Raw genomic sequence first — 22647 nt, 5'->3', positions numbered from 1 at the left:
ATGTGATTGAAACGGGAGATTAGAGGCAGGACGGCTGTTCGTGAGGGGGAACTTTAGGGCGGTTCGGTCAGTGCGGTGGTGAAAAGAGGAGACAGCAGAGGCTTAAAGTTTTCAAGTTCTTGGGTTCGGGGTATACCTCTGAAGAACAAAAGCAGAAACAGCCATGTTAGTTGTGTTGAGGGGGGAGGCCGCCAACCTTGTATTTAACGCTGCGTTGGTAGAGGGCAGTGTGATCCCCGCCGACCCAAACTCTGCGTTTTCCTCGCTTTCCCGCAGAATCCAGAAGGAGCTCGCGGAAATCACACTGGACCCCCCTCCTAACTGCAGGTATGTGAACAGTCTGCTGCCCCTTCTCGACTGATGCCACCGCTTGTCTGATGATCTCACACCGACCGCTGCAAAGGGATATTTATTTTTCATGTGTAGGCTACTGCAATATTGTGTTTATATCCGGTTTAATGGTATGCAGGTTAATACTCTTGGTTAGCTTCAAAACTACTTAAAAGTGGTGTGCTTTTTTGGAAAGGGAAAAAGTCTCTTGTAGTGTCATTTGTTAAATTTTCAGTTGAAATTGTTGCTTATAATTTTTTACATCATCGCTTCGTGGACAAGTGTGTAGATGGCAGATTGGGAAACAATTGTCTCTTGTACTGTCATTGTTAGATAATTAAGTAAAAGTGGAAATCAAAAAATATTGGCATGTTAGGCTATCTTCAAATGACTGGTGTTCAGTGTTGATTTTTGTGCTTGTTTGAATAGCCAGTGATTATATTGCTGCTGTAATTTGACATATTGTGTAAAGGAGTTGACCTGTTGCTATTGGCGTTTGTCAATATAAGAATTAATGTATATCTCCATTTTAAGACATCAGCTATTTTATGCGTTCACCTTAGTTTTAGGACTTTGACATCTCAGCTCCATGCTGTATGACTGAAATCCTACTATTTCCATATGACAGTGTTTTATAGGGATTTTAATCATTATGTAGAGGCTCTTTTAACGTTTGAACTAGTGGCTTAGTGTTTATTTTTGAATTTCTCACTGAATGCTTTGGCGGAATATATTTTTGTTTAAGCTTTAGTATGGTTTTGCATAAAAGGACATGTTTTGTGCATCTCACACACTTTGTCAATAAGCTTGTGAATGAGGTTTCTTTCATGGGTGATCACTTTGACCCCAGAAGTGGACTGTACAGGTATTTATAATGTGGATTAATTTATAAAACAGAGACATTTGCTCATCGTTTGCTTTTCATAGCCAAAGGTTTCATTTGGGAGGCTTGAATGCGTAGTTTTCCAGTTAGTGGCTCTGCTTAATTATGTCCTGGAAAGAAAAATCCTGGCGGGTTTTGAGCGCGAAACACTTGTCCGGCAGTGGCAGCTGGCAGACAGGTCTTTCCTGTGTCTGTGTGTCTCTCACATGCACACGGGAGGAAAAAAGGCCACCTGATGCGCCTGTGTTTCATTCACAAAAATGACTGCTGGAAGTGGTTCTGAGGGAAGACTTTGGTGTATGAGAGCGCTTCCTGTTCTCTGGTTCCTTTATGCCGGATCACTCGGGAAGAGGCTTAGAGCTGATTGGCTGTGCTCAGATCAGCTGGGCTCAGTGCCAGCTTCACAGGTAATCTTCGCCATATTAGGGGCTCCCTTGGAGCAGTGCTGAGTGGCTGAGCCCACAGCCCGTGTTGTGGTTAGTTAATGTTGCCGTGTGTAAATCATGAGCATTTTGGGTGGTTCGTGTGCAGCCGCAGAGTGTGTGAGTCACAGAGTGCGTGAGTCACAGAGTGTGCGGAGTGTGTGAGTCACAGAGTGCGTGAGTCACAGTGTGTGCGGAGTGCGTGAGTCGCAGTGTGTGCGGAGTGCGTGAGTCACAGAGTGCGTGAGTCGCAGCGTGTGCGGAGTGTGTGAGTCACAGAGTGCATGAGTCACAGAGTGTGTAGAGTGTGTGAGTCACAGAGTGCGTGAGTCACAGAGTGTGCGGAGTGTGTGAGTCAGAGTGCGTGAGTCACAGAGTGTGCGGAGTGCGTGAGTCACAGAGTGTGCGGAGTGCGTGAGTCGCAGCGTGTGCGGAGTGTGTGAGTCACAGAGTGCGTGAGTCACAGAGTGTGCGGAGTGTGTGAGTCACAGAGTGCGTGAGTCACAGTGTGCGGAGTGCGTGAGTCGCAGCGTGTGCGGAGTGCGTGAGTCGCAGCGTGTGCGGAGTGTGTGAGTCACAGAGTGCGTGAGTCACAGTGTGTGCGGAGTGCGTGAGTCGCAGCGTGTGCGGAGTGCGTGAGTCACAGAGTGCGTGAGTCGCAGCGTGTGCGGAGTGTGAGTCACAGAGTGCGTGAGTCACAGAGTGTGCGGAGTGTGTGAGTCGCAGCGTGTGCGGAGTGTGTGAGTCGCAGCGTGTGCGGAGTGCGTGAGTCGCAGCGTGTGCGGAGTGCGTGAGTCGCAGCGTGTGCGGAGTGCATGAGTCACAGAGTGTGCGGAGTGCGTGAGTCACAGAGTGTGCGGAGTGCATGAGTCACAGAGTGTGCGGAGTGCGTGAGTCGCAGCGTGTGCGGAGTGCATGAGTCGCAGCGTGTGCGGAGTGCGTGAGTCGCAGCGTGTGCGGAGTGTGTGAGCTCTCCACTACTGCCTTCTGGTTCACAGGCTGCACTGGTCTTCAAGCAGGACTTGGATCATTTTGATTGCCATTTTTGTTTCACAATTTTTCCTCAAGATTTTGTCTGCCCAATTTGTCCACCTCCAGCTGTAACGGATGTCCTTTTGGACCTGACCACCTGTCAATAGATTTCCTTTATTCTGTCACCTCTTATTTTCTGTCAGCTGCTCGGCTGTATTCTCTGGGGCTCTGAGTCCTCATGTGGCACTGATACGGCATTGCGGGTTCACCTGGGGCCACCACCCCGTATTAGCAGTCGTATTGCTACGGCCCTGGAACGAGCGCTAGGGGTCCTTGAAAGGGGGTGACGGGCAAGCCTGAACAAAAAACCGCTGCCTCGTCTCACCTAGTGAAAGTCCAGCTTCAAACCAATTCTCCCCTCCCCCCTCTACAGACCCCTCAGAGTGCAGAAAGCCTTTTCCTGTCCGTAAAGCAGGCTGCGGTGAACGCATGCGCTGTGCCCCTCTGCCGGTTTCTCCCGTTTTCCTGCCCCTTTCCCCTCTGACCTCTTGGCTGTATCGGCCGCAGGCCACACTTCACCCCATGTTGGTGCAGGAAATCGGGGCAAATTTAAAATCATGTTCCCTCTCAGACAAGTAAAGTGCATCTCTGCCTTTCTTCAGTGACTGCACCTTTCTGGTGGTCTTTTCAGCAAGACGTCCGTCCGTTTGTAACATCTACTGCATGTCTGTCGGTGCAGAAAGATTTACCTCCTGTTCGACAGTCACTCTGGAGAAGGTTTTTCGTTTATACAGTTATTCATTCAAAGAAATCTGTTTGAAATACAGATGGAGGTGTGCAGGAGCCTGTGTGGGAATTTAGCTGTAACTCGGCAAACCAACCCTTGAGGAAATGTGTGACTTGAAATAGAACCTGCATGTGCTGAGGCAGGGTATGCTGCAATGCAGCTAGCACGCTCTGAAATGGAACTAGCAAGCACTGAAATGCAGCTAGCATGTGCTGAAATGTAACTAGCAAGCACTGAAATGCAGCTAGCAGGCACTGAAATGCAAGTAGCAGGTACTGAAATGCTGCTAGCACGCACTAAAATGCAGCTAGCATGCGCTGAAATGCAACTAGCAAGCACTGAAATGCAGCTAGCACGCACTGAAATGCTGCTAGCACGCACTAAAATGCAGCTAGCATGCGCTAAAATGCAACTAGCAAGCACTGAAATGCAGCTAGCACACACTGAAATGCAACTAGCAGGCACTGAAATGCTGCGGGAACCTATCGAAATACAGGTTAACATGCACTGAAATGCAGCTAACAAGCACTGAAAAACACAGGCAGATTACAGTGATAGTGACGTAGATTATATTGTGTGTACTCAGCTGGTGTGCCCTCACCATTTCACACCAGCTGCATTTCAGTGTGTGCTATACGCATAGTCCTGTATGGTTTAGTGTGTGCTATATGCATAGTCCTGTCCGGTTCAGTGTGTGCTATACGCATAGTCCTGTCAGATTCAGTTCAGTGTGTGCTATACGCATAGTTATATTTGGCTGTGCAGTGTGGTGCTTTATCAGTATTTGGCTGTGCAGTGTGGTGCTGTGTCAGTATCTGGCTGTGCAGTGTGGTACTTTGTTAGTATTTGGCTGTGCAGTGTGGTGCTTTGTTAGTATTTGGCTGTGCAGTGTAGTGCTGTATCACTATCTGGCTGTGTAGTGTGGTGCTTTGTTAGTATTTGGCTGTGCAGTGTGGTGCTGTATCACTATCTGGCTGTGTAGTGTGGTGCTTTGTTAGTATTTGGCTGTGCAGTGTGGTGCTGTATCACTATCTGGCTGTGGAGTGTGGTGCTGTATTAGTATTTGGCTGTGCAGTGTTAGTATTTGGCTGTGCAGCATGGTGCTGTATCAGTATTTGGCTGTGCAGTGTGGTGCTGTGTTAGTATTTGGCTGTGCAGTGTGGTGCTGTATTAGTATTTGGTTGTGCAGTGTGGTGTTGTATTAGTATTTGGCTGTGCAGTGTGGTGCTGTGTTAATATTTGGCTGTGCAGTGTGGGGCTGTATCAGTATTTGGCTGTGGAGTGTGGTGCTGTATTAGTATTTGGTTGTGCAGTGTGGTGCTGTATTAGTATTTGGCTGTGCAGTGTGGTGCTGTGTTAGTATTTGGCTGTCCAGTGTGGGGCCTTATCAGTATTTGGCTGTGCAGTGCGGTGCTATATTAATATTTAGCTGTGCAGTGTGGTGCTGTGTTAATATTTGGCTGTGCAGTGTGGGGCTGTATCAGTATTTGGCTGTGCAGTGTGGTGCTGTATTAGTATTTGGCTGTGCAGTGTGGTGCTGTGTTAGTATTTGGCTGTGCAGTGTGGGGCTGTATCAGTATTTGGCTGTGCAGTGTGGTGCTTTGTTAGTATTTGGCTGTGCAGTGTGGGGCTGTATCAGTATTTGGCTGTGCAGTGTGGTGCTGTATTAGTATTTGGCTGTGCAGTGTAGTGCTGTATTAGTATTTGGCTGTGCAGTGTGGTGCTGTATCAGTATTTGGCTGTGCAGTGTGGTGCTGTATTAGTATTCGACTGTGCAGTGTGGTGCTGTATCAGTGTTTGGCTGTGCAGTGTGGTGCTCTGTTAGTATTTGGCTGTGCAGTGTGGTGCTGTATCAGTACTCCTCAGTCTGCATAGTCTCGACTCCTCAGTGTGCATATGCTCTGCTGCAGCAGCGTTGTTTCTTATCATTGACCTGCGTGTACGTTCCTTTCAGTATGCGAGAGCCAGCCTTGGATTGGCAATTTGCATTCTCCTTGATGCTTATTCTGTGTTTCCATAAGTTCGCATCATTGGATAAGTAGATTATCTATTTTCATGTGGCAGTTTCCATGACTCAAAAGCAACTGTTCTTTCACACGTGTCTTAGATGTAGGCCAAACCATTCGGGCCTGTCTTCAGTCTCTGGATGATAGCTCCACAGTGAGACAGGATGCAGAACTATCTCAGTATCAGTGGCTTCCTGGCCAGACCCCCGAGTGCTCGCTCGTTAACTGCAGCCTTTTGGGAGGGCGTTACATCGCCGATGGCTGTGTAATGATGGGTGAAATGGAGATGAGGCCCCTGTGCTGCTGCTCAGATTAGCAGTACTCACCATGTTAATCATGCAGAGAAGAGACTGCAACCAGATATGAGGCCTTCACCCTGTCCGGCTGTGTGTGTGTGTGTGTGTGTGTGTGTGTGTGTGTTTCTCACTGTAGCTATGAGGCCTTCACCCTGTCCGGCTGCCACTGTGTGTGTGTGTGTGTGTGTGTGTGTGTTTCTCACAGTAGCTATGAGGCCTTCACCCTGTCCGGCTGTGTGTGTGTGTGTTTCTCACTGTAGCTATGAGGTCTTCACCCTGTCCAGCTGCCACTGTGTGTGTGTGTGTGTGTTTTTTTCACAGTATCTATGAGGCCTTCCGAATGTGTATGTTTTGCACTGTAGCTATGATGTCTTCACCCTGTTCCACTGCCAGTGTGTTTCTTACAGTAGCTATGGCCCTGTTTACACCTGGCATTAAATTGCGTCTTGGGTGATCCAATCACAAGTGGACAGCGCTAACTACAGGTGTGAACGCACCCAAGACGCGTTGAGGACGCATTGAGATCCGATCACTCAGACCACATTCGTAGGTGGTCTGGGTCACATATGGCCACATTCTTTTAGCAGTGTGAACACGAATGCATCCTGGGCCACATTGAAGGACCGCCTAGTCAACTGACGTCCTCTGCCTAAGTGGAAGTACATGGCGGGAGAAATGTCCCTTTTGAGACTGAGCGGTCATATATTGTCTTGGACAATCCATTTGTGAAATATACCTGCATTAGTGACGCCTGGGTACCTTCCAAAACAGCTGTGCGTAATACCACATGTGTTGTTTATGGCGTTGTCGTCCTTTTTAGTACAGTCTGGCTTGATTGACAATTCATTTATTCAGTAGGTGAGAGTATTAGTATTAGTACACGCCAAGGAATAGACCCAGTCTGTTTTTGTTTTGATTTTGCCCGCGCCCAGGTCTTTGCAAACTACTACTTCTTTTCATTTCCGGCAGACTAGGCACAGGTAGTGCATTGCTGCCATAGACTGTATAAAAATATACCGGTTGTTTTTTTAGCTCCTGCCGGTTAAAAACAACAACGCATTTGATCTTTGCAAATGGAAATGATGTACGTGTTTATTTGCATATTGAGTGGGGAAGTGAGATCCGATCACAAGTGGTCACTTGAGACACGTGGAGTAGGGCTGGGCAATATATCAATATTATATCGATATCGTGATATGAGACTACATATCATCTGGGATTTTGTATATTGTAATATCGTGATATGGCATAAGTGTTGTCTTTTCCTGGTTTTAAAGGCAGCATTACAGTAAAGTGATGTAATTTTCTGAACTTACCTGACTGTTCTAGCTGTTCTATTATTTGCCTTTACCCACTTAGTTATTACATAGGCATTACTGATGATTATTTATCAAAAATCTCATTGTGTAATTTTGTGAAAGCACCAATAGCCATCCCCACAATATCATCACAATATCGATATCGAGGTATTCGGTCAAAAATATTGTGATATTTGGTTTTGTCCGTATCGCCCAGCCCTAATGTGGAGACGCATTCTAATGCCAGGTGTGAACTGGCATCCGTCTCCACTCATTCTGGACACAATCTGGATATATCCGGATACAAAGTACAGGTGTGAACAGGGCCTATGGTGCCTTCACCCTCCCCGACTACGTGTGTTTCTCACTGTAGCTATGATGTCTTCACCCTGTTCGACTGGCAGTGTGTGTGTGTGTGTGTACTGCCTGTGTGTGTGTGTACTGCCAGTGTGTGGTTTCCACCAGTGTATTGCAAGCCCGGCGGCCCACTGGGCATAAGTTGACTACCCGCCGGGCCTAAGCATCTGGGAATTTTTTTAAAATGTATTTTTAAGATGTATTTTAAACTGCAGTTACAGTGGGGCGGCTCGATTGGAAAGCTCCTCAGCGTCATCTGTTGGTTAAAATGTGAAAGCATTATAGGAAAACAGTAGATCAGAGATCAGTGTTCTTTACTCTCATTGTGCATAGAGTGATGTTCAGCACTTGAAGCTTTCAACTATCAGAAGCTAACGTTACCTAGTAAGCCACCATTTCTTATTTAGTAGGCTAACTAACCTCGTTACAAACTGCGTTATCACTTCATCTCATCGGTAAGTACATTCTTTTTATATTAACTTAAGCAGTGTGTAGGTAACGTTAAACTAATAGCATGAATGTAACGTTCGATACATTGTAACATTACATGACTTATTAATCGCCATCGAAATAACGACTTCACTTGTTTATTAATAACGTTAGCTTGTTGACATTGATGTGCACGACAACGTGGTCATTTAGCTAACGTAGCTAGCTAGCCAAACAGTCAGTAACACAGATACATAGATATATTGTTGTTGTTGAAATGTGCCCAGCATTCCAAGGCTGTACATTGTTGTAAGATTCAGTAGCCAATCAGTAGGCAGTGTTGTACATATCCAAACCACTGCAAAGAGAGCAAAAATTTTTTGTCAGTGACATTTCCTTCTGACATCTACGACGGCATTCGCAACCACAACATATATTTTGCCTTTTTGTATAGATATTTCCATGGATAAAATCACATTTATTATTATTATTTATTGGAAAAAAAACATTTACTCCATATCCAGGGAGATAGCCAACTACTTGCACGTTACATGACATGTGTAGCCATTTAGTAATACGATTGCATTTCAGGCTAGAAAATAACCCGTTAATCCAGAGAAATTGCTGAGTTGTCTTAGAATCTTTATCACAACAGAATGTATCAAGGCTGGCAGCCCGGATCAAATTTGTTGTGACAGCTGCCGTCCAAAACAAACACCTGAGAGAGGCTGCCTGCGTGAGTGCCTCATCCAAGGCGTTACGTCATTGTTTTGCAATGCGCAGCTGTCGTAAAAACATGCTGGCTGCGACAAGCGGAATCGATAAGCTCGGAGGCATACGATTACAATGAACTTGGAACCGGTTCTCAATTCCCATCCCCATTTAAATGAGCCCAGCATTCCAAGGCTTGTTGTAAGATTCAGTAGCCAATCAGGACTTGAATACAAGTTTGTTGTAGAGTGCAAAAACTTTGATATAATTTATTTTAATTTAATTTAATTTCTTTTGTTGTTGTTGAAAACACAGCATTCTAAGACTGTACATTGTTGTCAGAATCTTTGTAAGACTCTGCTATGCTGTAAATAGTTGTTGATTTTTTTAAATGTGTGTTGAATAAATGACTTATTTATAACAATATTCACATTACGTAGTCATATTTTCAAATCTCCAGTCAGCTTTTAGCACTGACTTAATGTAGGGCCCTATGGAATCTGTGTTATTTTTTAAATTCTCAATCTCACGATTCCGTCTGTGATTCTGTTATCACAGAAACTATAGGGCCCTACCTTAATCCTGCCATCAGTCTGTCGCTGGCCCCGTCAAAAAAGACACTTGGCCGCCGGCCCCCGGCCCCCGTCAAAAGATGCTTGCCACCGGGCCTAACAACTTTTCTGGGGGAAACCCTGCAGTGTGTGTGTGTTTCTCACAGTAGCTATGAGGCCTTCACCCTGTCCGACTGCCTGTGTGTGTGTGTATGTGTGTGTGTGTGTGTACTGCCAGTGTTTGTGTGTGTGTGTGTGCATGTGTTTCTCACAGTAGCTATGAGGCCCTCACCCTGTACGACTACCTGTGTGTGTGTGTGTGTGTGTACTGCCAGTGTGTGTGTGTGTGTGTGTTTCTCACTGTAGCTATGATGCCTGCACCCTGTTCGACTGCCAGTGTGCATGTGTGTTTCTCACAGTAGCGTTGGTGGACCGGATTTCTCAAACCTGGGCTTGAAAGAGAGGGATCATTTAGTATATGTGCAAGTTAATAAATGCAAAAATAATTTCACAGAGGGAGGATACAAGGTCGAGAGGCAAGGCTTTGAAGATTACATGTTCATTTAGCAACTTACTCACTTCGACAAAGGTGTCAGTATTAATCCATCATGACTGGATCTAGTCCCGGAGGGTCAGTCCTTAGAGACAAGGTGTGAGGGCTCTTTAACCAATCACTGACCAGCAGATGCCATGGTCCCCCAGGACTGCGGTCTGACAACCCTGGCATAAATAGCTTCTCTAGTTTGTGTGCGGTGTGTCACTTTGAGACCTGTAGTTTTTTTCTGCTGGAGGAAGTGCAGGAAGAAGCATTTGGCTTGGATGCAGAACTGGGTCTTCATTTGATTAAGTGGGAGTGGCTCAGTGGTGTCAGGAATGGTACTGTGAGGGACGGTGCCTGTGTAGTAAGGAAAAGAGTTAATTGTGCTTTGTTTATTTTAGGCAGTGACTACTGCTCTTCAGCTGGAAAATGCAGTACTAAAAATGTTTTATTGAATTCCTTTCTGTGTGCCATTCAAACTTGCATAGGAATTTGAAATTCTGACCTCAGCACAATATTCATATCACAAGAAGTGCAATGTTACATTACAGGTATTTAGCAGACGCTCTTATCCAGAGTGACTTACACAGCTTTTTACATAGCATTTACATTGCATCTATTTATAGCTGGATATATACTGAAGCAATGCAAGTTAAGTACCTTGCTCAAGGGTACAACACCTGTGTCCTACCTGTGACCTTTAGGTTACAAGACCAGCTCCTTACCAATTATACTACACTGCTGCCCCGATGTGACTGTGAAGCATACTGTGAAGCATAATTTCTTCTTAAAAATGTCAGAAAGAAATGCATTTAATTTGAACTTTATCTTGCCTGCCCATTTCTGGGGTGTATAGAGTCTGTAAATTGCCCCCGGAAAATGGACTCTTAACAAGCTCTGTGTCTAGGGCCCATTAGTGGATAAAGACAGTGCATCTGGTGTTATTGTGCATTGAGAGGCCCTGTAGAGAGAGCACAGGGGCCTGTAGAAAGAGCACAGGATAGAGAGAGCACAGGGGCTTGTAGAAAGAGCACAGGATAGAGAGAGCACAGGGGCCTGTAGAGAGAGCACACCACGTACACACACACACACAGGCAGGCATACCACATACTCACACACACACATGCATGCAGACACACCACATACTCACACACACACATGCAGGCACGCCACTCACACACATACTTCGGTAATTTTAGAGACACAGATAGCTTATCTGTCTTGTGGTGCCTTATCCTTACGATGCAAATGGTTTATTAGGTGAGCATTACACTGGCCTCTGTGCCTCCTTGGTTATTCTGCTTTTTGGTATTCTGATTTACAGTGATGTTCTCTGCTTTTGAACATCACTCGGTGTATGAGTACACGGTGTATGAGTAAGTGTATAATTCGTCCAGGTGCGTAGAACTGCCGAAATCCGTCCTGCTAGAGTTGCATAAGTATCTGCGTTCATTTACTAATTACACACCGCGTTAGATTTTAAACTTTTCCCTGTGTGGCAACTGTTCTTTGTTTTTAGGTTGTGTTAGGTTTCTTTGTTTTTAGGTTGTGTTAGGCTTCTATCTACCACTTTGATTCTTAGAATTGATAGATTGCGATTATTGCACTGTTACAGACTGTGAACCTGTGTAATCAGCGCGTTATTCGACTCAGGTTTTCAGTTGCTAATTAGGTACACTCGGAGCGACGCTTTATTAGTCCTGCTAACTCGCAGTTTAGGTAGTAAGTGTATAATTCGTCCAGGTGCGTAGAACTGCCGAAATCCGTCCTGCTAGAGTTGCATAAGTATCTGCGTTCATTTACTAATTACATACCGCGTTAGATTTTAAACTTTTCCCTGTGTGGCAACTGTTCTTTGTTTTTAGGTTGTGTTAGGTTTCTTTGTTTTTAGGTTGTGTTAGGCTTCTATCTACCACTTTGATTCTTAGAATTGATAGATTGCGATTATTGCACTCCTAGTTTATGAGCCAGCTCCCCATTCCAGTCTGTGCTCTCCCCCTCAGAAGGCACTTCCAGCGACGTGGCCCCCCTCGACAACGGAACCCCTCTAACCTCTGCTACCCCCCGCTGACCCCCTGTGAGAACTTCACGGTCACAGGGGGGCTATGGAACTGCCAGTCTGCTACGCGCAAGGCAGACTTCATCTCCGCCTATGCCTCCCTCCTATCCCTGCAGTTCCTTGCCCTCACAGAGACCTGGATCACACCAGACAACTCTGCCACTCCTGCTGCCCTTTCATCCTCCTACTCCTTCTCCCACACCCCCCGGCGATCTGGCCGTGGTGGTGGTACTGGTCTACTGATCTCCCCCACCTGGAAATTCTCTGTTCTCCCCCTCCCTGACCTGTCTATATCCACTTTTGAATTCCATTCTGTCTCTATCACCTACCCTGCTAACCTCTATATTATTGTTATTTATCGTCCCCCGGGGCCCCTGGGAAGCTTCCTGGATGAGCTAGACACCTTGCTCAGCTCCTTCCCTAAGGACGGCACCCCGCTGATCCTCCTGGGAGATTTTAACATCCACCTAGAGGCCTCCCAGTCTGCTGCCTTCCTACCACTACTCCACTCCTTCGACCTCTCCCTACAACACTCTCCCCCAACCCACAAGGCAGGCAACCTTCTAGACCTGATCTTCCCGAGGACCTGCTCCAGCTCCAATCTTACGGTTACCCCCCTGCACACGTCTGATCATCACTTCATCTCCTTCTCCCTCCCCCTCTCTCCACATCCTCCCTCTCCTCCTCCCATCCCCACTGTCACTGTCCGCCGTAACCTCCGCTCCCTATCACCCTCTTCTCTTGCTCCCAGAGTGACTGCTTCCCTCCCCACTCTTCAATCATTTTCCAAGCTCCCCACTAACTCTGCATCCTCCACCCTAACTTCATCTCTCTCCTCAGCACTCGACTCCCTATGCCCCTTCGTCCCTAGGCCAGCACGTTCATCCCCTCCCAGTCCATGGATGTCTGACATCCTACGCACCTCCAGGGCCAGCCTCCGCGCTGCTGAGAGGAAGTGGGCCAAATCCAAGGACCCATCTGACCTCTCAGCCTATCAGTCTCTCCTGACAGAGTTTTCTTCTGCTGTCACTGCCGCTAAGGCAAAATTCTACCAAACTAAAATTCATAACTCTATTTCGAACCCTCGTCAACTTTTCTCTATTTTCTCTTCTCTCCTCAGCGTGCCACCTCCTCCACCCCAGTCTTCCTTCACTGCAGATGACTTTGCAGCATTCTTCGACGAAAAGATTGCAGACATCCGCAGCTCCTTTGCGCCCTGCGCCCTCTGCGCCCTCCGCCCCCTGTTTCTCCACATTTTCTCTCCTCTCAGACTCTGAAGTTTCCCAGCTTCTGCTCACCCACCGCCCTACCACCTGCGCCCTCGACCCTATCCCCTCATCTCTCCTTCAGGCAATCACACCTGACATCCTCCCTTTTGTCACCTCCCTCGTGAACTCCTCCCTATCTTCTGGATGTTTCCCCTCATCCTTCAAGAGGGCCCACATCACCCCGCTGCTGAAGAAACCCACACTAGATCCTTCAGTCATTCAGAACTACCGCCCGGTATCTCTCCTCCCTTTCCTATCCACTTGAACACTTGAACGTGCTGCATCTAACCAACTCTCTGCTTTCTTCTCTCACAACAACCTGCTTGATCCCCACCAGTCTGGCTTCAGGCCTGGCCACTCGACCGAGACTGCACTCCTCTCGGTCAGTGAGTCACTCCATGCCGCACGAGCAGCCTCCCTCTCCTCTGTCCTGATTCTTCTAGACCTCTCCGCTGCATTTGACACTGTGGAGCACTCTATCCTCCTGTCCTCCCTGGCAGCAACAGGTATCTGCGGCACAGTCCTTGACTGGATTGAGTCTTACCTCTCTGACCGTTCCTTCCAGGTTGCCTGGGCGGGTAAGGTATCACCACCCTGTCCCCTCGCCACCGGTGTTCCCCAGGGCTCAGTCCTCGGTCCCCTTCTCCTTGTACACCAGATCCCTTGGCCCTGTAATATCTGCCCATGGCTTGTCCTATCACTCCTATGCCGACGACACGCAACTCTTTCTCTCCTTCTCCCCATCGGACACACAGGTCTCTGCCCGCATCTCCGCTTGCCTGAGGGACATACAGAGCTGGATGGACAATCACCACCTGAAGCTCAACCCGGGAAAGACGGAGCTAATCTTTATTCCTGCTCTATCCTCTCCCCTCCTCGACTTTTCCATTTCCCTAGGGGACACCTTAGTGACATCTTCACCCTGTGCCAAGAATCTCGGAGTGGTGATGGACAACAGGCTGTCCCTCTCCAAGAACATCGCAGCAGTAAGCCGGGCATGCAGATTTTTCCTGTATAACATCCGCAGAATCCGCCCCTTTCTCACCACCTACTCAACCCAGCTCCTGGTCCAAGCAATGGTTCTATCCCGCCTGGACTACTGCAACTCTCTTCTGGCTGAACTACCGGCATCTGCCACCAGACCCCTGCAACTCATCCAGAATGCTGCGGCTCGTCTGGTCTTCAACCTCCCCAGACACTCCCACGTCACTCCCCTGCTCACTACCCTCCACTGGCTGCCTGTTATAGCTCGCATCAAATTTAAAACATTGGTCCTAGCATACCAGGCAGTCAAGGGATCAGCCCCAGCATACCTCCACAAGATATTCAAACCCTACATGCCAGCCAGATCCCTCTGTTCTGCTACCTCAGGACGCCTAGCACCTCCCCCTCTTCGCACCTGCACTTCCAGAACACGTCTCCTGTCTGTTCTGGCCCCACGATGGTGGAATGACCTCCCTGTGGAGGTCAGAACAGCTGAGACACTGACCCATTTCAAACGACGACTGAAGACTCACCTCTTCAGGCTGCACCTCTCCCCATCCCTCCCTACCCCCCTGTAAATGACTGTAAGCTTAGGCAGCTGTTTCGTAGGTGACTTAGGTGCATTAACTGTCTTAACTACTGCTTGTATTTTTTCCATAGACTGCGTTGTTGCCGTTCTCGTCGTTTAGTGTTAATCAGTTTAACCTTCAGGGTCCAAGTTGAACTATGCGGTTGTTCCCTGCACTTGGACCGGTACTTCTCTCTAGGGGTTTCGTCATACTTGTTCCTGGTTATGGTTATACACTTTGTTGTACGTCGCTCTGGATAAGAGCGTCTGCCAAATGCCTGTAATGTAATGTAATGAGTGCCTGCTAAGTGATTGATTGTTGATTGGTAGTCGGGTAAATGTCACAATCGTGGGTGTGATGTTCTCTCATTTAGGGCTGCAGCGTAGTATAGCGGATAGAGAAATAGGCTTGTAAGAGGTTGCAGGTTTGATTCCCAGACAGGACACAGTTGCAGCACCATTCAGTCAGGTACTTAATCTAAACTGCTTCAGGACAGATTGGTGAGGCTTTTCTTGTAAATGTAATGTGATCTTTTCTGAGTGCTGTCTGCAGCATGTGGGAAAGCATGCCTCCCTGTTAATGACCCCTCTTTTTTAACTCTGCAGTGCTGGGCCTAAAGGAGACAACATATATGAATGGAGGTCTACCATCTTAGGCCCCCCTGGATCTGTGTATGAAGGGGGGGTCTTTTTCCTGGATATAACCTTTTCCTCAGACTACCCCTTCAAACCACCAAAGGTAGGGCTGCCCCCCCCCCCCCCCCCCCCCCAATATTACTGTGCACCCCTTACAGAAATGGATATATGCTGTAGAGCCCGACCGATATATCGGACGGCCGATATATCGGGTCGATGTTTGCATTTTTGTACCATATCTGTATCGGTAGTCAAGGACGACTTGTGGCCGATATGTAGGACCGATTTTTTTTTTTATTTTTTATTTTTGAACACTGACACATGGGCGCTCCTAGCACTCCATCTAGTGTTTCTCGCTGCCCACAACATCAACAAGGCTCATGCGACCTGGAATTATTTTCTGAGTGTTCATATATAATCTATAATAATAATAATAATAATAATAATGTTAAATATTCTTTATTAAAGTTATTTGTTTATGAAAGCAGCCTTCTGAGTATCTTTGCATTGTCATATCGGTGCAAAATTGGTGCACAATCCACATAGAAAAGGTCTTTATTAATTCCAGCTCAAAAATTCACTATATCAGCCACCATATTGGTAATCGGTGAATTTTTCCCCTCTAAAATTGGTATCGGTATCAGTCTCAAAAATCCCATATCGGTCGGGCTCTAATATGCTGCAGTATATTCAAAAATGTGCCTTTTGGAATATATATATATATATATATATATATATATAAGGTATTTTTTAATAGAAAATTTAAGTATTTGAAATATAGTGTCATATTTAAGTAAAATGCCACTATTGAAAACCTGCTCTTTTAATAAATTATGTGAATGTTATGGGTTTAATCCGATGGTTACTATCAGTGGATTTATGCTTCATGAACATTATGGCTTATACAAATATGGTGGCCTGCTCTTGAAGTATACGGCGCAGCAGTTAGCATTAGCAGTGGAAGAATAGGCCCTGCATTGCTGGAGATATGTGGCAGTAATTACATTCGGAGATGAGACTCAGTTCACATAACCAGGCTGCAGAACACGGGCAAGTCTCGGCTCGATAGAAAAATGGTCTTGTAATCAGATTGCAGGGTGTTTTTGCTAGCATGATGATATACTATGGATAACAGTGATATAAGAGGTACAACTCCATCCCCATATGTTAATTCTGCTTTTATTTTGCCATTTTTGTCCCACCCAGTTATTCTGACTTAGTTTTCTAAAGCACTGCCAGTGCTGGTTCACTGCCATATCAAGCCAAGAAAGAATTCAGCTTTTCTGTGGTTTGATATCGAGGACAGCCTGCAGTCTGCTCCTGTGGACCTTACCTAAAATGTCCGGTAAACGTTTGTGATAGTGAAGTAATGAAGACCAGTTTGGTGACTGTGTCCCACACCAGCGTGCCACCCCTGGGAGGGAGATGCGGCAGTTTGGTGTGTGCACCGTTAGTTGTGGCATGGAGAGAGAGAGAGAGAGAACGCCCACACCGAAACAAAATCAAATAAACGCCTTCTCCCTTCCCCTCACAGGTTCTGGGAAATGTTCGCCATTTCCTTGACTAAATTGTTTCTAATCCTCTGATTACCTACAGACTAGATAGTTAAACACCTAACATTTATCTAACATTTACCTTTTGCTAATTTCCATTTATGTTCCCTCATTCTACTAGCAGAACTCAACCTGCAGAATCTGTTGTAGTTCACTTTGTTGATCCCCTTTATGAATTTTAATGCCTCAATCAAATCACCCCTAAGTCTCATTTTACTAAATTTGAAGAGATAAGGCAATCTCATAGCTTTCATCTGTCAGTCAATCAATCAAACAAACTTTATTTATAAAGCACATTTCCAACAGTGGGTGCAACTCAATGTGCTGTACATAAAAAGACAGATAAAAACAGGGTGATTGAAGGATATAAAAAACATTTAAGACCTAAGGACAAAACTAAAATCAAGATAAAAATTAAGGTAAACGGCAGCAGTAGAGAAAGTGGTGCAACAACAAACACAGCAGACAAACAAGGTCGGATAAATAACAGAGCAAATAGTTTAAAATAAATAAAAACATTTTTAAAAAATGTATAAAAACAGCAGTAGTACAAATAAAAATAAAAGTATAAAAAGTAAATCGGGGAGGATAAGAACCAGGCTAAAACCAGGTAAAACCAGGTAAAAAGGCATGCTAATAGAAATTAAAAAATGAAAAGAAATAACAACAATAATAATAATACTAGTAATAATAATAATAATCATAATAATCATCAAATTATTATTATTATTTCATACCAGGAATCAATTTGGTTGCTCTTCTTTGAACCTTTTCCAGAGCCTTTATATCTTTCTTGTAGTATGGTCCCCTGAACTGCACACGATACTCCAAGTGTGGTCTAACGTGTTTTTATAAGATACTTCCTTAGATTTTTTTATTCAATACTTTTGTCTTTATACGCCAGCATCGTGTTGGCCTTTTTTTTTTGCTGCTACAGCACAGTGCCTAGAACCTGAAAGGCTTTGATCAACCATTACTCCCAAGTCTTTTTCAAATTGAGCACATTCCGATTTTGTTCCTCCCATAAAGTCATCCTAGCTAATGTTTTTATTTCCCACATGCAAAACATTTGCATTTGGCTATATTAAATTTCATTTGTCAGGTTTTCACCCACTTCTGGATTTTATAAAAATTTTCTTAGATTACTTTAGTACATGGTTCGTACGGTCATGAAAAACCTGGAAAAGTCATTGAAATTTAAAATGCAATTTCCAGGCCCTGGAAAAGTTATGGAAAATAATATTTTTTGAAAAGTAATGGAAATATAGCTAAAGTTGCATCAAATACAATTGCTAATTAATCCAATCATAAAAATGGTATGTATCGTAATAAAACGTAAATTGGCACGTAACCTTCGCGGTATTTTGGTGGTGTGAGAAGTTAATTCGGTCTGGCTCAGTCTGTTTACAGGCACGCCCAACAGGCACGCTTCTGCTAATGTAGCAGTTAGCCCTACTGTGCCAACAATATGCCAGGGAAGTGCAGCCTCAATAATATATCAGGGCTCGAAATTAACTTTTTTACTTGGTAGCACTGGTGCTCCCAATTTCAAAAAGTTAGGAGCACCCACCAAAATGTAAGGAGCACCAACAATATATGCAATAGATTTTTTATTGATAAAAAATGACGATATAACAGTACGGTTTACAAGTAACAGTTAAACTGTCACGCCTAAAATGTGTCGACTCTTAAAGGAATTGCGTGTTATGCATTCAAACGACAAAGCGCTTCTCGTCACATTAATACCGCGAATTAAATCAACCGCCAGTAAACTGCATCGGAGAAATTAGCTGTTTCAACCGGGTCGCTACACAAAACACTACGTTAATGTTTAAAAAAAAATGCCGTAATCATTCGCTTCAACTTTTCAGCTTTCGATAACGCTAATAAATTGAACATAAACGTTTGTCTTCAGGTAACATAAGTAAACGCATTAGCTCTCTGTGTCGCGTGACAGTGGAGTGCTGCAAAAGGGAGTGATTGAAGGCTAATATTAATCAATTTAAAATCAGCATTAAAGGTAAGAATGTCAAGCTCACGATTGGTTAGAAGGGTCACCGTCAGCTCACAAGGCACATACTGAATGTACTAACTAGCGAATGTACAGAGAAAGAGACGTTCGACTGGAAAAAGAAAAAAAAAAAAAGGTTGCACCAGAACAATTATTTGCACTCACACAAATGCTCCCAATTATATTTCGAAGTCGCACAGATTAAATTTTGGGAGCATATGCGACCAAAATGGTCGCAATTTCGAGCCCTGTTTGAGACATTGACAAAATGTTAAACTATTCGAATTAAAATATGAAAGAATGTATCTAAGTGTGTCTGTCTGGTGTTTATTTGTTTTAGTGAGGCACCATATGTTTCAGATGCAGACCTAATTTTACTTAGTGTTACAATAAATAATTTTAAATGATCCCGCTGAGATAAAGTCATTTGTTTTGGTCATGGAAATTCAGTTAAAGGTTGTGGAGAAGTCATGGAAAAGTCATTGAAAATCATTGGTGAAAAAGTGTATGAACCCTGTTAGTAGATTCCAAAATATTAGCTAGGTCTCCCAGTTTTGTATCCTCTGCAAATTTGACTGTACTTGCACTTTCTATGTCCCTGTCAAGGTCGTTGATATAAATCAGGAAGAGCAGTGGTCCCAGCACCGATCCTTGTGGGACTCCACTTCCCACAGTTCTGTGCTCCGATAATACCTCTCCTACTACTACTCTTTGTGTTTTACCCCGTAGCCAGTTATGAATCCACTCTGAAATATGTCCTCTTATTCTTATTCTGTCTTCATTTTGCTAACAAGTCTCTCCTTATCAAATGCCTTTTGGAAATGTGAGTATATAATATTATAAGCCTAGTTATAATCAAAATACTTGGTAGCTTTTTCAAAGAATACCAGAAGGTTTGTCAGGCATGACCTTCCCAAAGACTGGGGTAATTAAGAGCAGTCAGGTAAATGACTAGGGTAATTAAATAATTAAGGTCACATGTCTCAGAACAGCTCTCGTCCCACACGCTACTCTTTTCTCCCCATTTTGTAATATCCTGGTGAGCCCCTGGAGTTAGTGCTGTTTCACCTGTTTCTTCAAGGAGCTGCTCACATGATTTTTCCCCCACGGACCTGCTGGTGCACACACTGGTGCACACTGGTATGTGGCGCACACACTGGCACACACTGGCACACATACTGGCACACACTGGTGCACACACTGGCACACACTGGTGCCCACACTGGCGCACACACACTGGCACATACTGGTGCACACACACTGGCACATACTGGTGCACACACACTGGCACACATACTGGCACACACTGGTGCGCACACTGGCACACACTGGTGCCCACACTGGCGCACACACACTGGCACATACTGGTGCACACACACTGGCACATACTGGTGCACACACACTGGCACACACACCGGCACATACTGGCACACTAGCACATACTGGTGTACACACTGGTGTACACTGGCACACACTGGCATACATGGATGCACACTATGGTACACACACTGGCATACACTGGTGTACACACTGGTGTACACTGGCACATACTGGCACATTAGCACATACTGGTGTACACACTGGTGTACACTGGCACACACTGGCATACATGGATGCACACTATGGTACACACACTGGCATACACTGGTGTACACACTGGTGTACACTGGCACATACTGGCACATTAGCACATACTGGTGTACACACTGGTGTACACTGGCACACACACTGGCATACACTGGCACACTAGCACATACTGGTGTAAATACTGGTGTACACTGGCGCACACACTGGCATACACTGGCGCACTAGCACATACTGGTGTACACACTGGCATACACTGGCGCACACTGGTACACACAGTGGTACACTAGCACATACTGGTGCACACACTGGCATACACTGGCACACACAGTGGTACACTAGCACATACTGGTGCACACACTGGTGTACACACTGGCATACACTGGTACACACTGGCATACACGGGTACACACACTGGTACACACTGACACACTAGCACACACTGGTAAACACATTGGCACACTAGATTATGCTGGTGCACACACTAGCACATGCTGGTACACACACTGGCACACATACTGCCACATGCTGGTGCACACACTGGCACACACTAGCTTATGCTAGACCGACTGTGGAACTGTGCCTGTTCCCATGCAGAACACAGACATCTCAGTGCTGTGAAAATAAAATTAGTTTCATGGCTCTAGTTTGGTTTAGCGCTTTAGTGGTGCTGTACGCTCACCGTTGTGGGAATGCCGTTTGCACGACAGCCAGGTTTGGCTCAGTTTGGCACTTAACTGGTGGATGCACTTGTGTTCTTTCTCATGTGAGTTTCTCTGGTTAGAGAACCTCTCTAAATGAATGTAATGTCAGTGTTATCCCGTAAGCTCATGTTGTTCCAGTAATCACATCTTTGTGCTGCACAGTGTTATTTTGGTTGTTGGTTTGCACAGTCAGGTGAGGGTTGGAACTCCCAACTTCTGTAGAGCTTTGACTTTAGATAAAACATGAGGTCAATGGCTCTTTTACCAAACCCAAAACTATACTGCAGTTACAGCACCAGGTCATTGGCTCTTTTACCAGACCCAAAACTATACTGCAGTTACAGCACCAGGTCATTGGCTCTTTTACCAAATCCAAAACTATACTGCAGTTACAGCACCAGGTCATTGGCTCTTTTACCAAACCCAAAACTAAACTGCAGTTACAGCACCAGGTCATTGGCTCTTTTACCAAACCCAAAACTATACTGCAGTTACAGCACCAGGTCATTGGCTCTTTTACCAGACCCAAAACTAAACTGCAGTTACAGCACCAGGTCATTGGCTCTTTTACCAAACCCAAAACTAAACTGCAGTTACAGCACCAGGTCATTGGCTCTTTTACCAGACCCAAAACTAAACTGCAGTTACAGCACCAGGTCATTGGCTCTTTTACCAGACCCTAGCCCACACATGGTTCCACTGCACTTTGCCCTGTACTTGTTGTGTTATGTTCTGTTAGTTACGCAGTCAATCGCCGTTATCATGGGGCACAGTATAGCTTTGTAGTTCAGGATAAGGGATGTTTAGAAGTTTAGACAAGCTGGCTCACCACCAGAATTACAAACAGACTTTTAAACACAGTACTGACCCTACTGTTCAAAGATTCGTCAAGGATTTATAAAGATTATGGAAGAAAAATCCCCAAAGGCAGCTCTGTAAATCTGCCTGGAAGTCTCAGGAAATCGTGACTTTTCCTTGCTGAGTATTTAAGGTTGTACTGTATTTAAACGCAGCACTAAATGGGTTGGAAACCTGTAAAAGGAAGCATTTGTATTTTCTGGTCTTTTTTTTCCTAGGAACTCGTGTGTATTTTTCTAGTTCTTCTAAAAGCCAGCAGCTAAGCATTCAGAATCCTGTAAATGTTTTTGATTGGTTAATATGAACATGTAATCATCCACCCCCCCCCCCTTCTGTCCAACCAGGTGACATTCCGCACAAGGATCTATCACTGCAATATTAACAGCCAGGGCGTGATATGCCTGGACATTCTTAAGGACAACTGGAGCCCCGCCCTCACCATCTCCAAGGTCCTTCTGTCCATCTGCTCCCTCCTCACAGACTGCAACCCTGGTGAGTGAGTGAGTCAGTTATTCACTCAGTCAGTCAGTCATTGAGTCACTCAGTCAGCCAGTAATACAGTCAGTCAGTCAGTCACTCATTCAGTCAGCCAACCAGTCACTCAGTCAGTCACTCAGTTGGTCAGCCAGTCAATCAGTCACTCACTCACTCAATCAGCCGGTGGGATGTTGTTTAATGGAACCGTGTCCATGTGCCTTGTGTTGGGATGGTGTCTGATGGAAGCATGTCCATGTTCCTTGTGTTGGGATGGTGTCTGATGGAAGCATGTCCATGTTCCTTGTGTTGCGATGGTGTCTGATGGAAGCATGTCCATTTGCCTTGTGTTGGGATGGTGTCTAATG

General features: G+C 45.3%; 1 protein-coding gene across 2 annotated transcripts in view; it reads left to right on the top strand.

The window, feature by feature from the left end:
* LOC118213643 (ubiquitin-conjugating enzyme E2 E3-like) overlaps positions 1–22647 on the top strand; it is a 96318-nt gene that overhangs the window by 2148 nt on the left and 71523 nt on the right. For both annotated transcript variants that reach the window (XM_035392656.1, XM_035392657.1), the window contains exons 3-5: positions 277–327; positions 15066–15198; positions 22150–22297. In XM_035392656.1, coding sequence (XP_035248547.1) covers positions 277–327; positions 15066–15198; positions 22150–22297 — 332 coding nt within the window. The remainder of the gene's footprint in view (positions 1–276; positions 328–15065; positions 15199–22149; positions 22298–22647) is intronic.

The sequence above is a fragment of the Anguilla anguilla genome, chromosome 15, assembly GCF_013347855.1.
Source record: "Anguilla anguilla isolate fAngAng1 chromosome 15, fAngAng1.pri, whole genome shotgun sequence".
Classification (NCBI taxonomy): domain Eukaryota; kingdom Metazoa; phylum Chordata; class Actinopteri; order Anguilliformes; family Anguillidae; genus Anguilla; species Anguilla anguilla.
The sequence above is the reverse complement of the archived record's forward strand: the minus strand, read 5'-3'. Positions and strand labels throughout refer to the sequence as shown.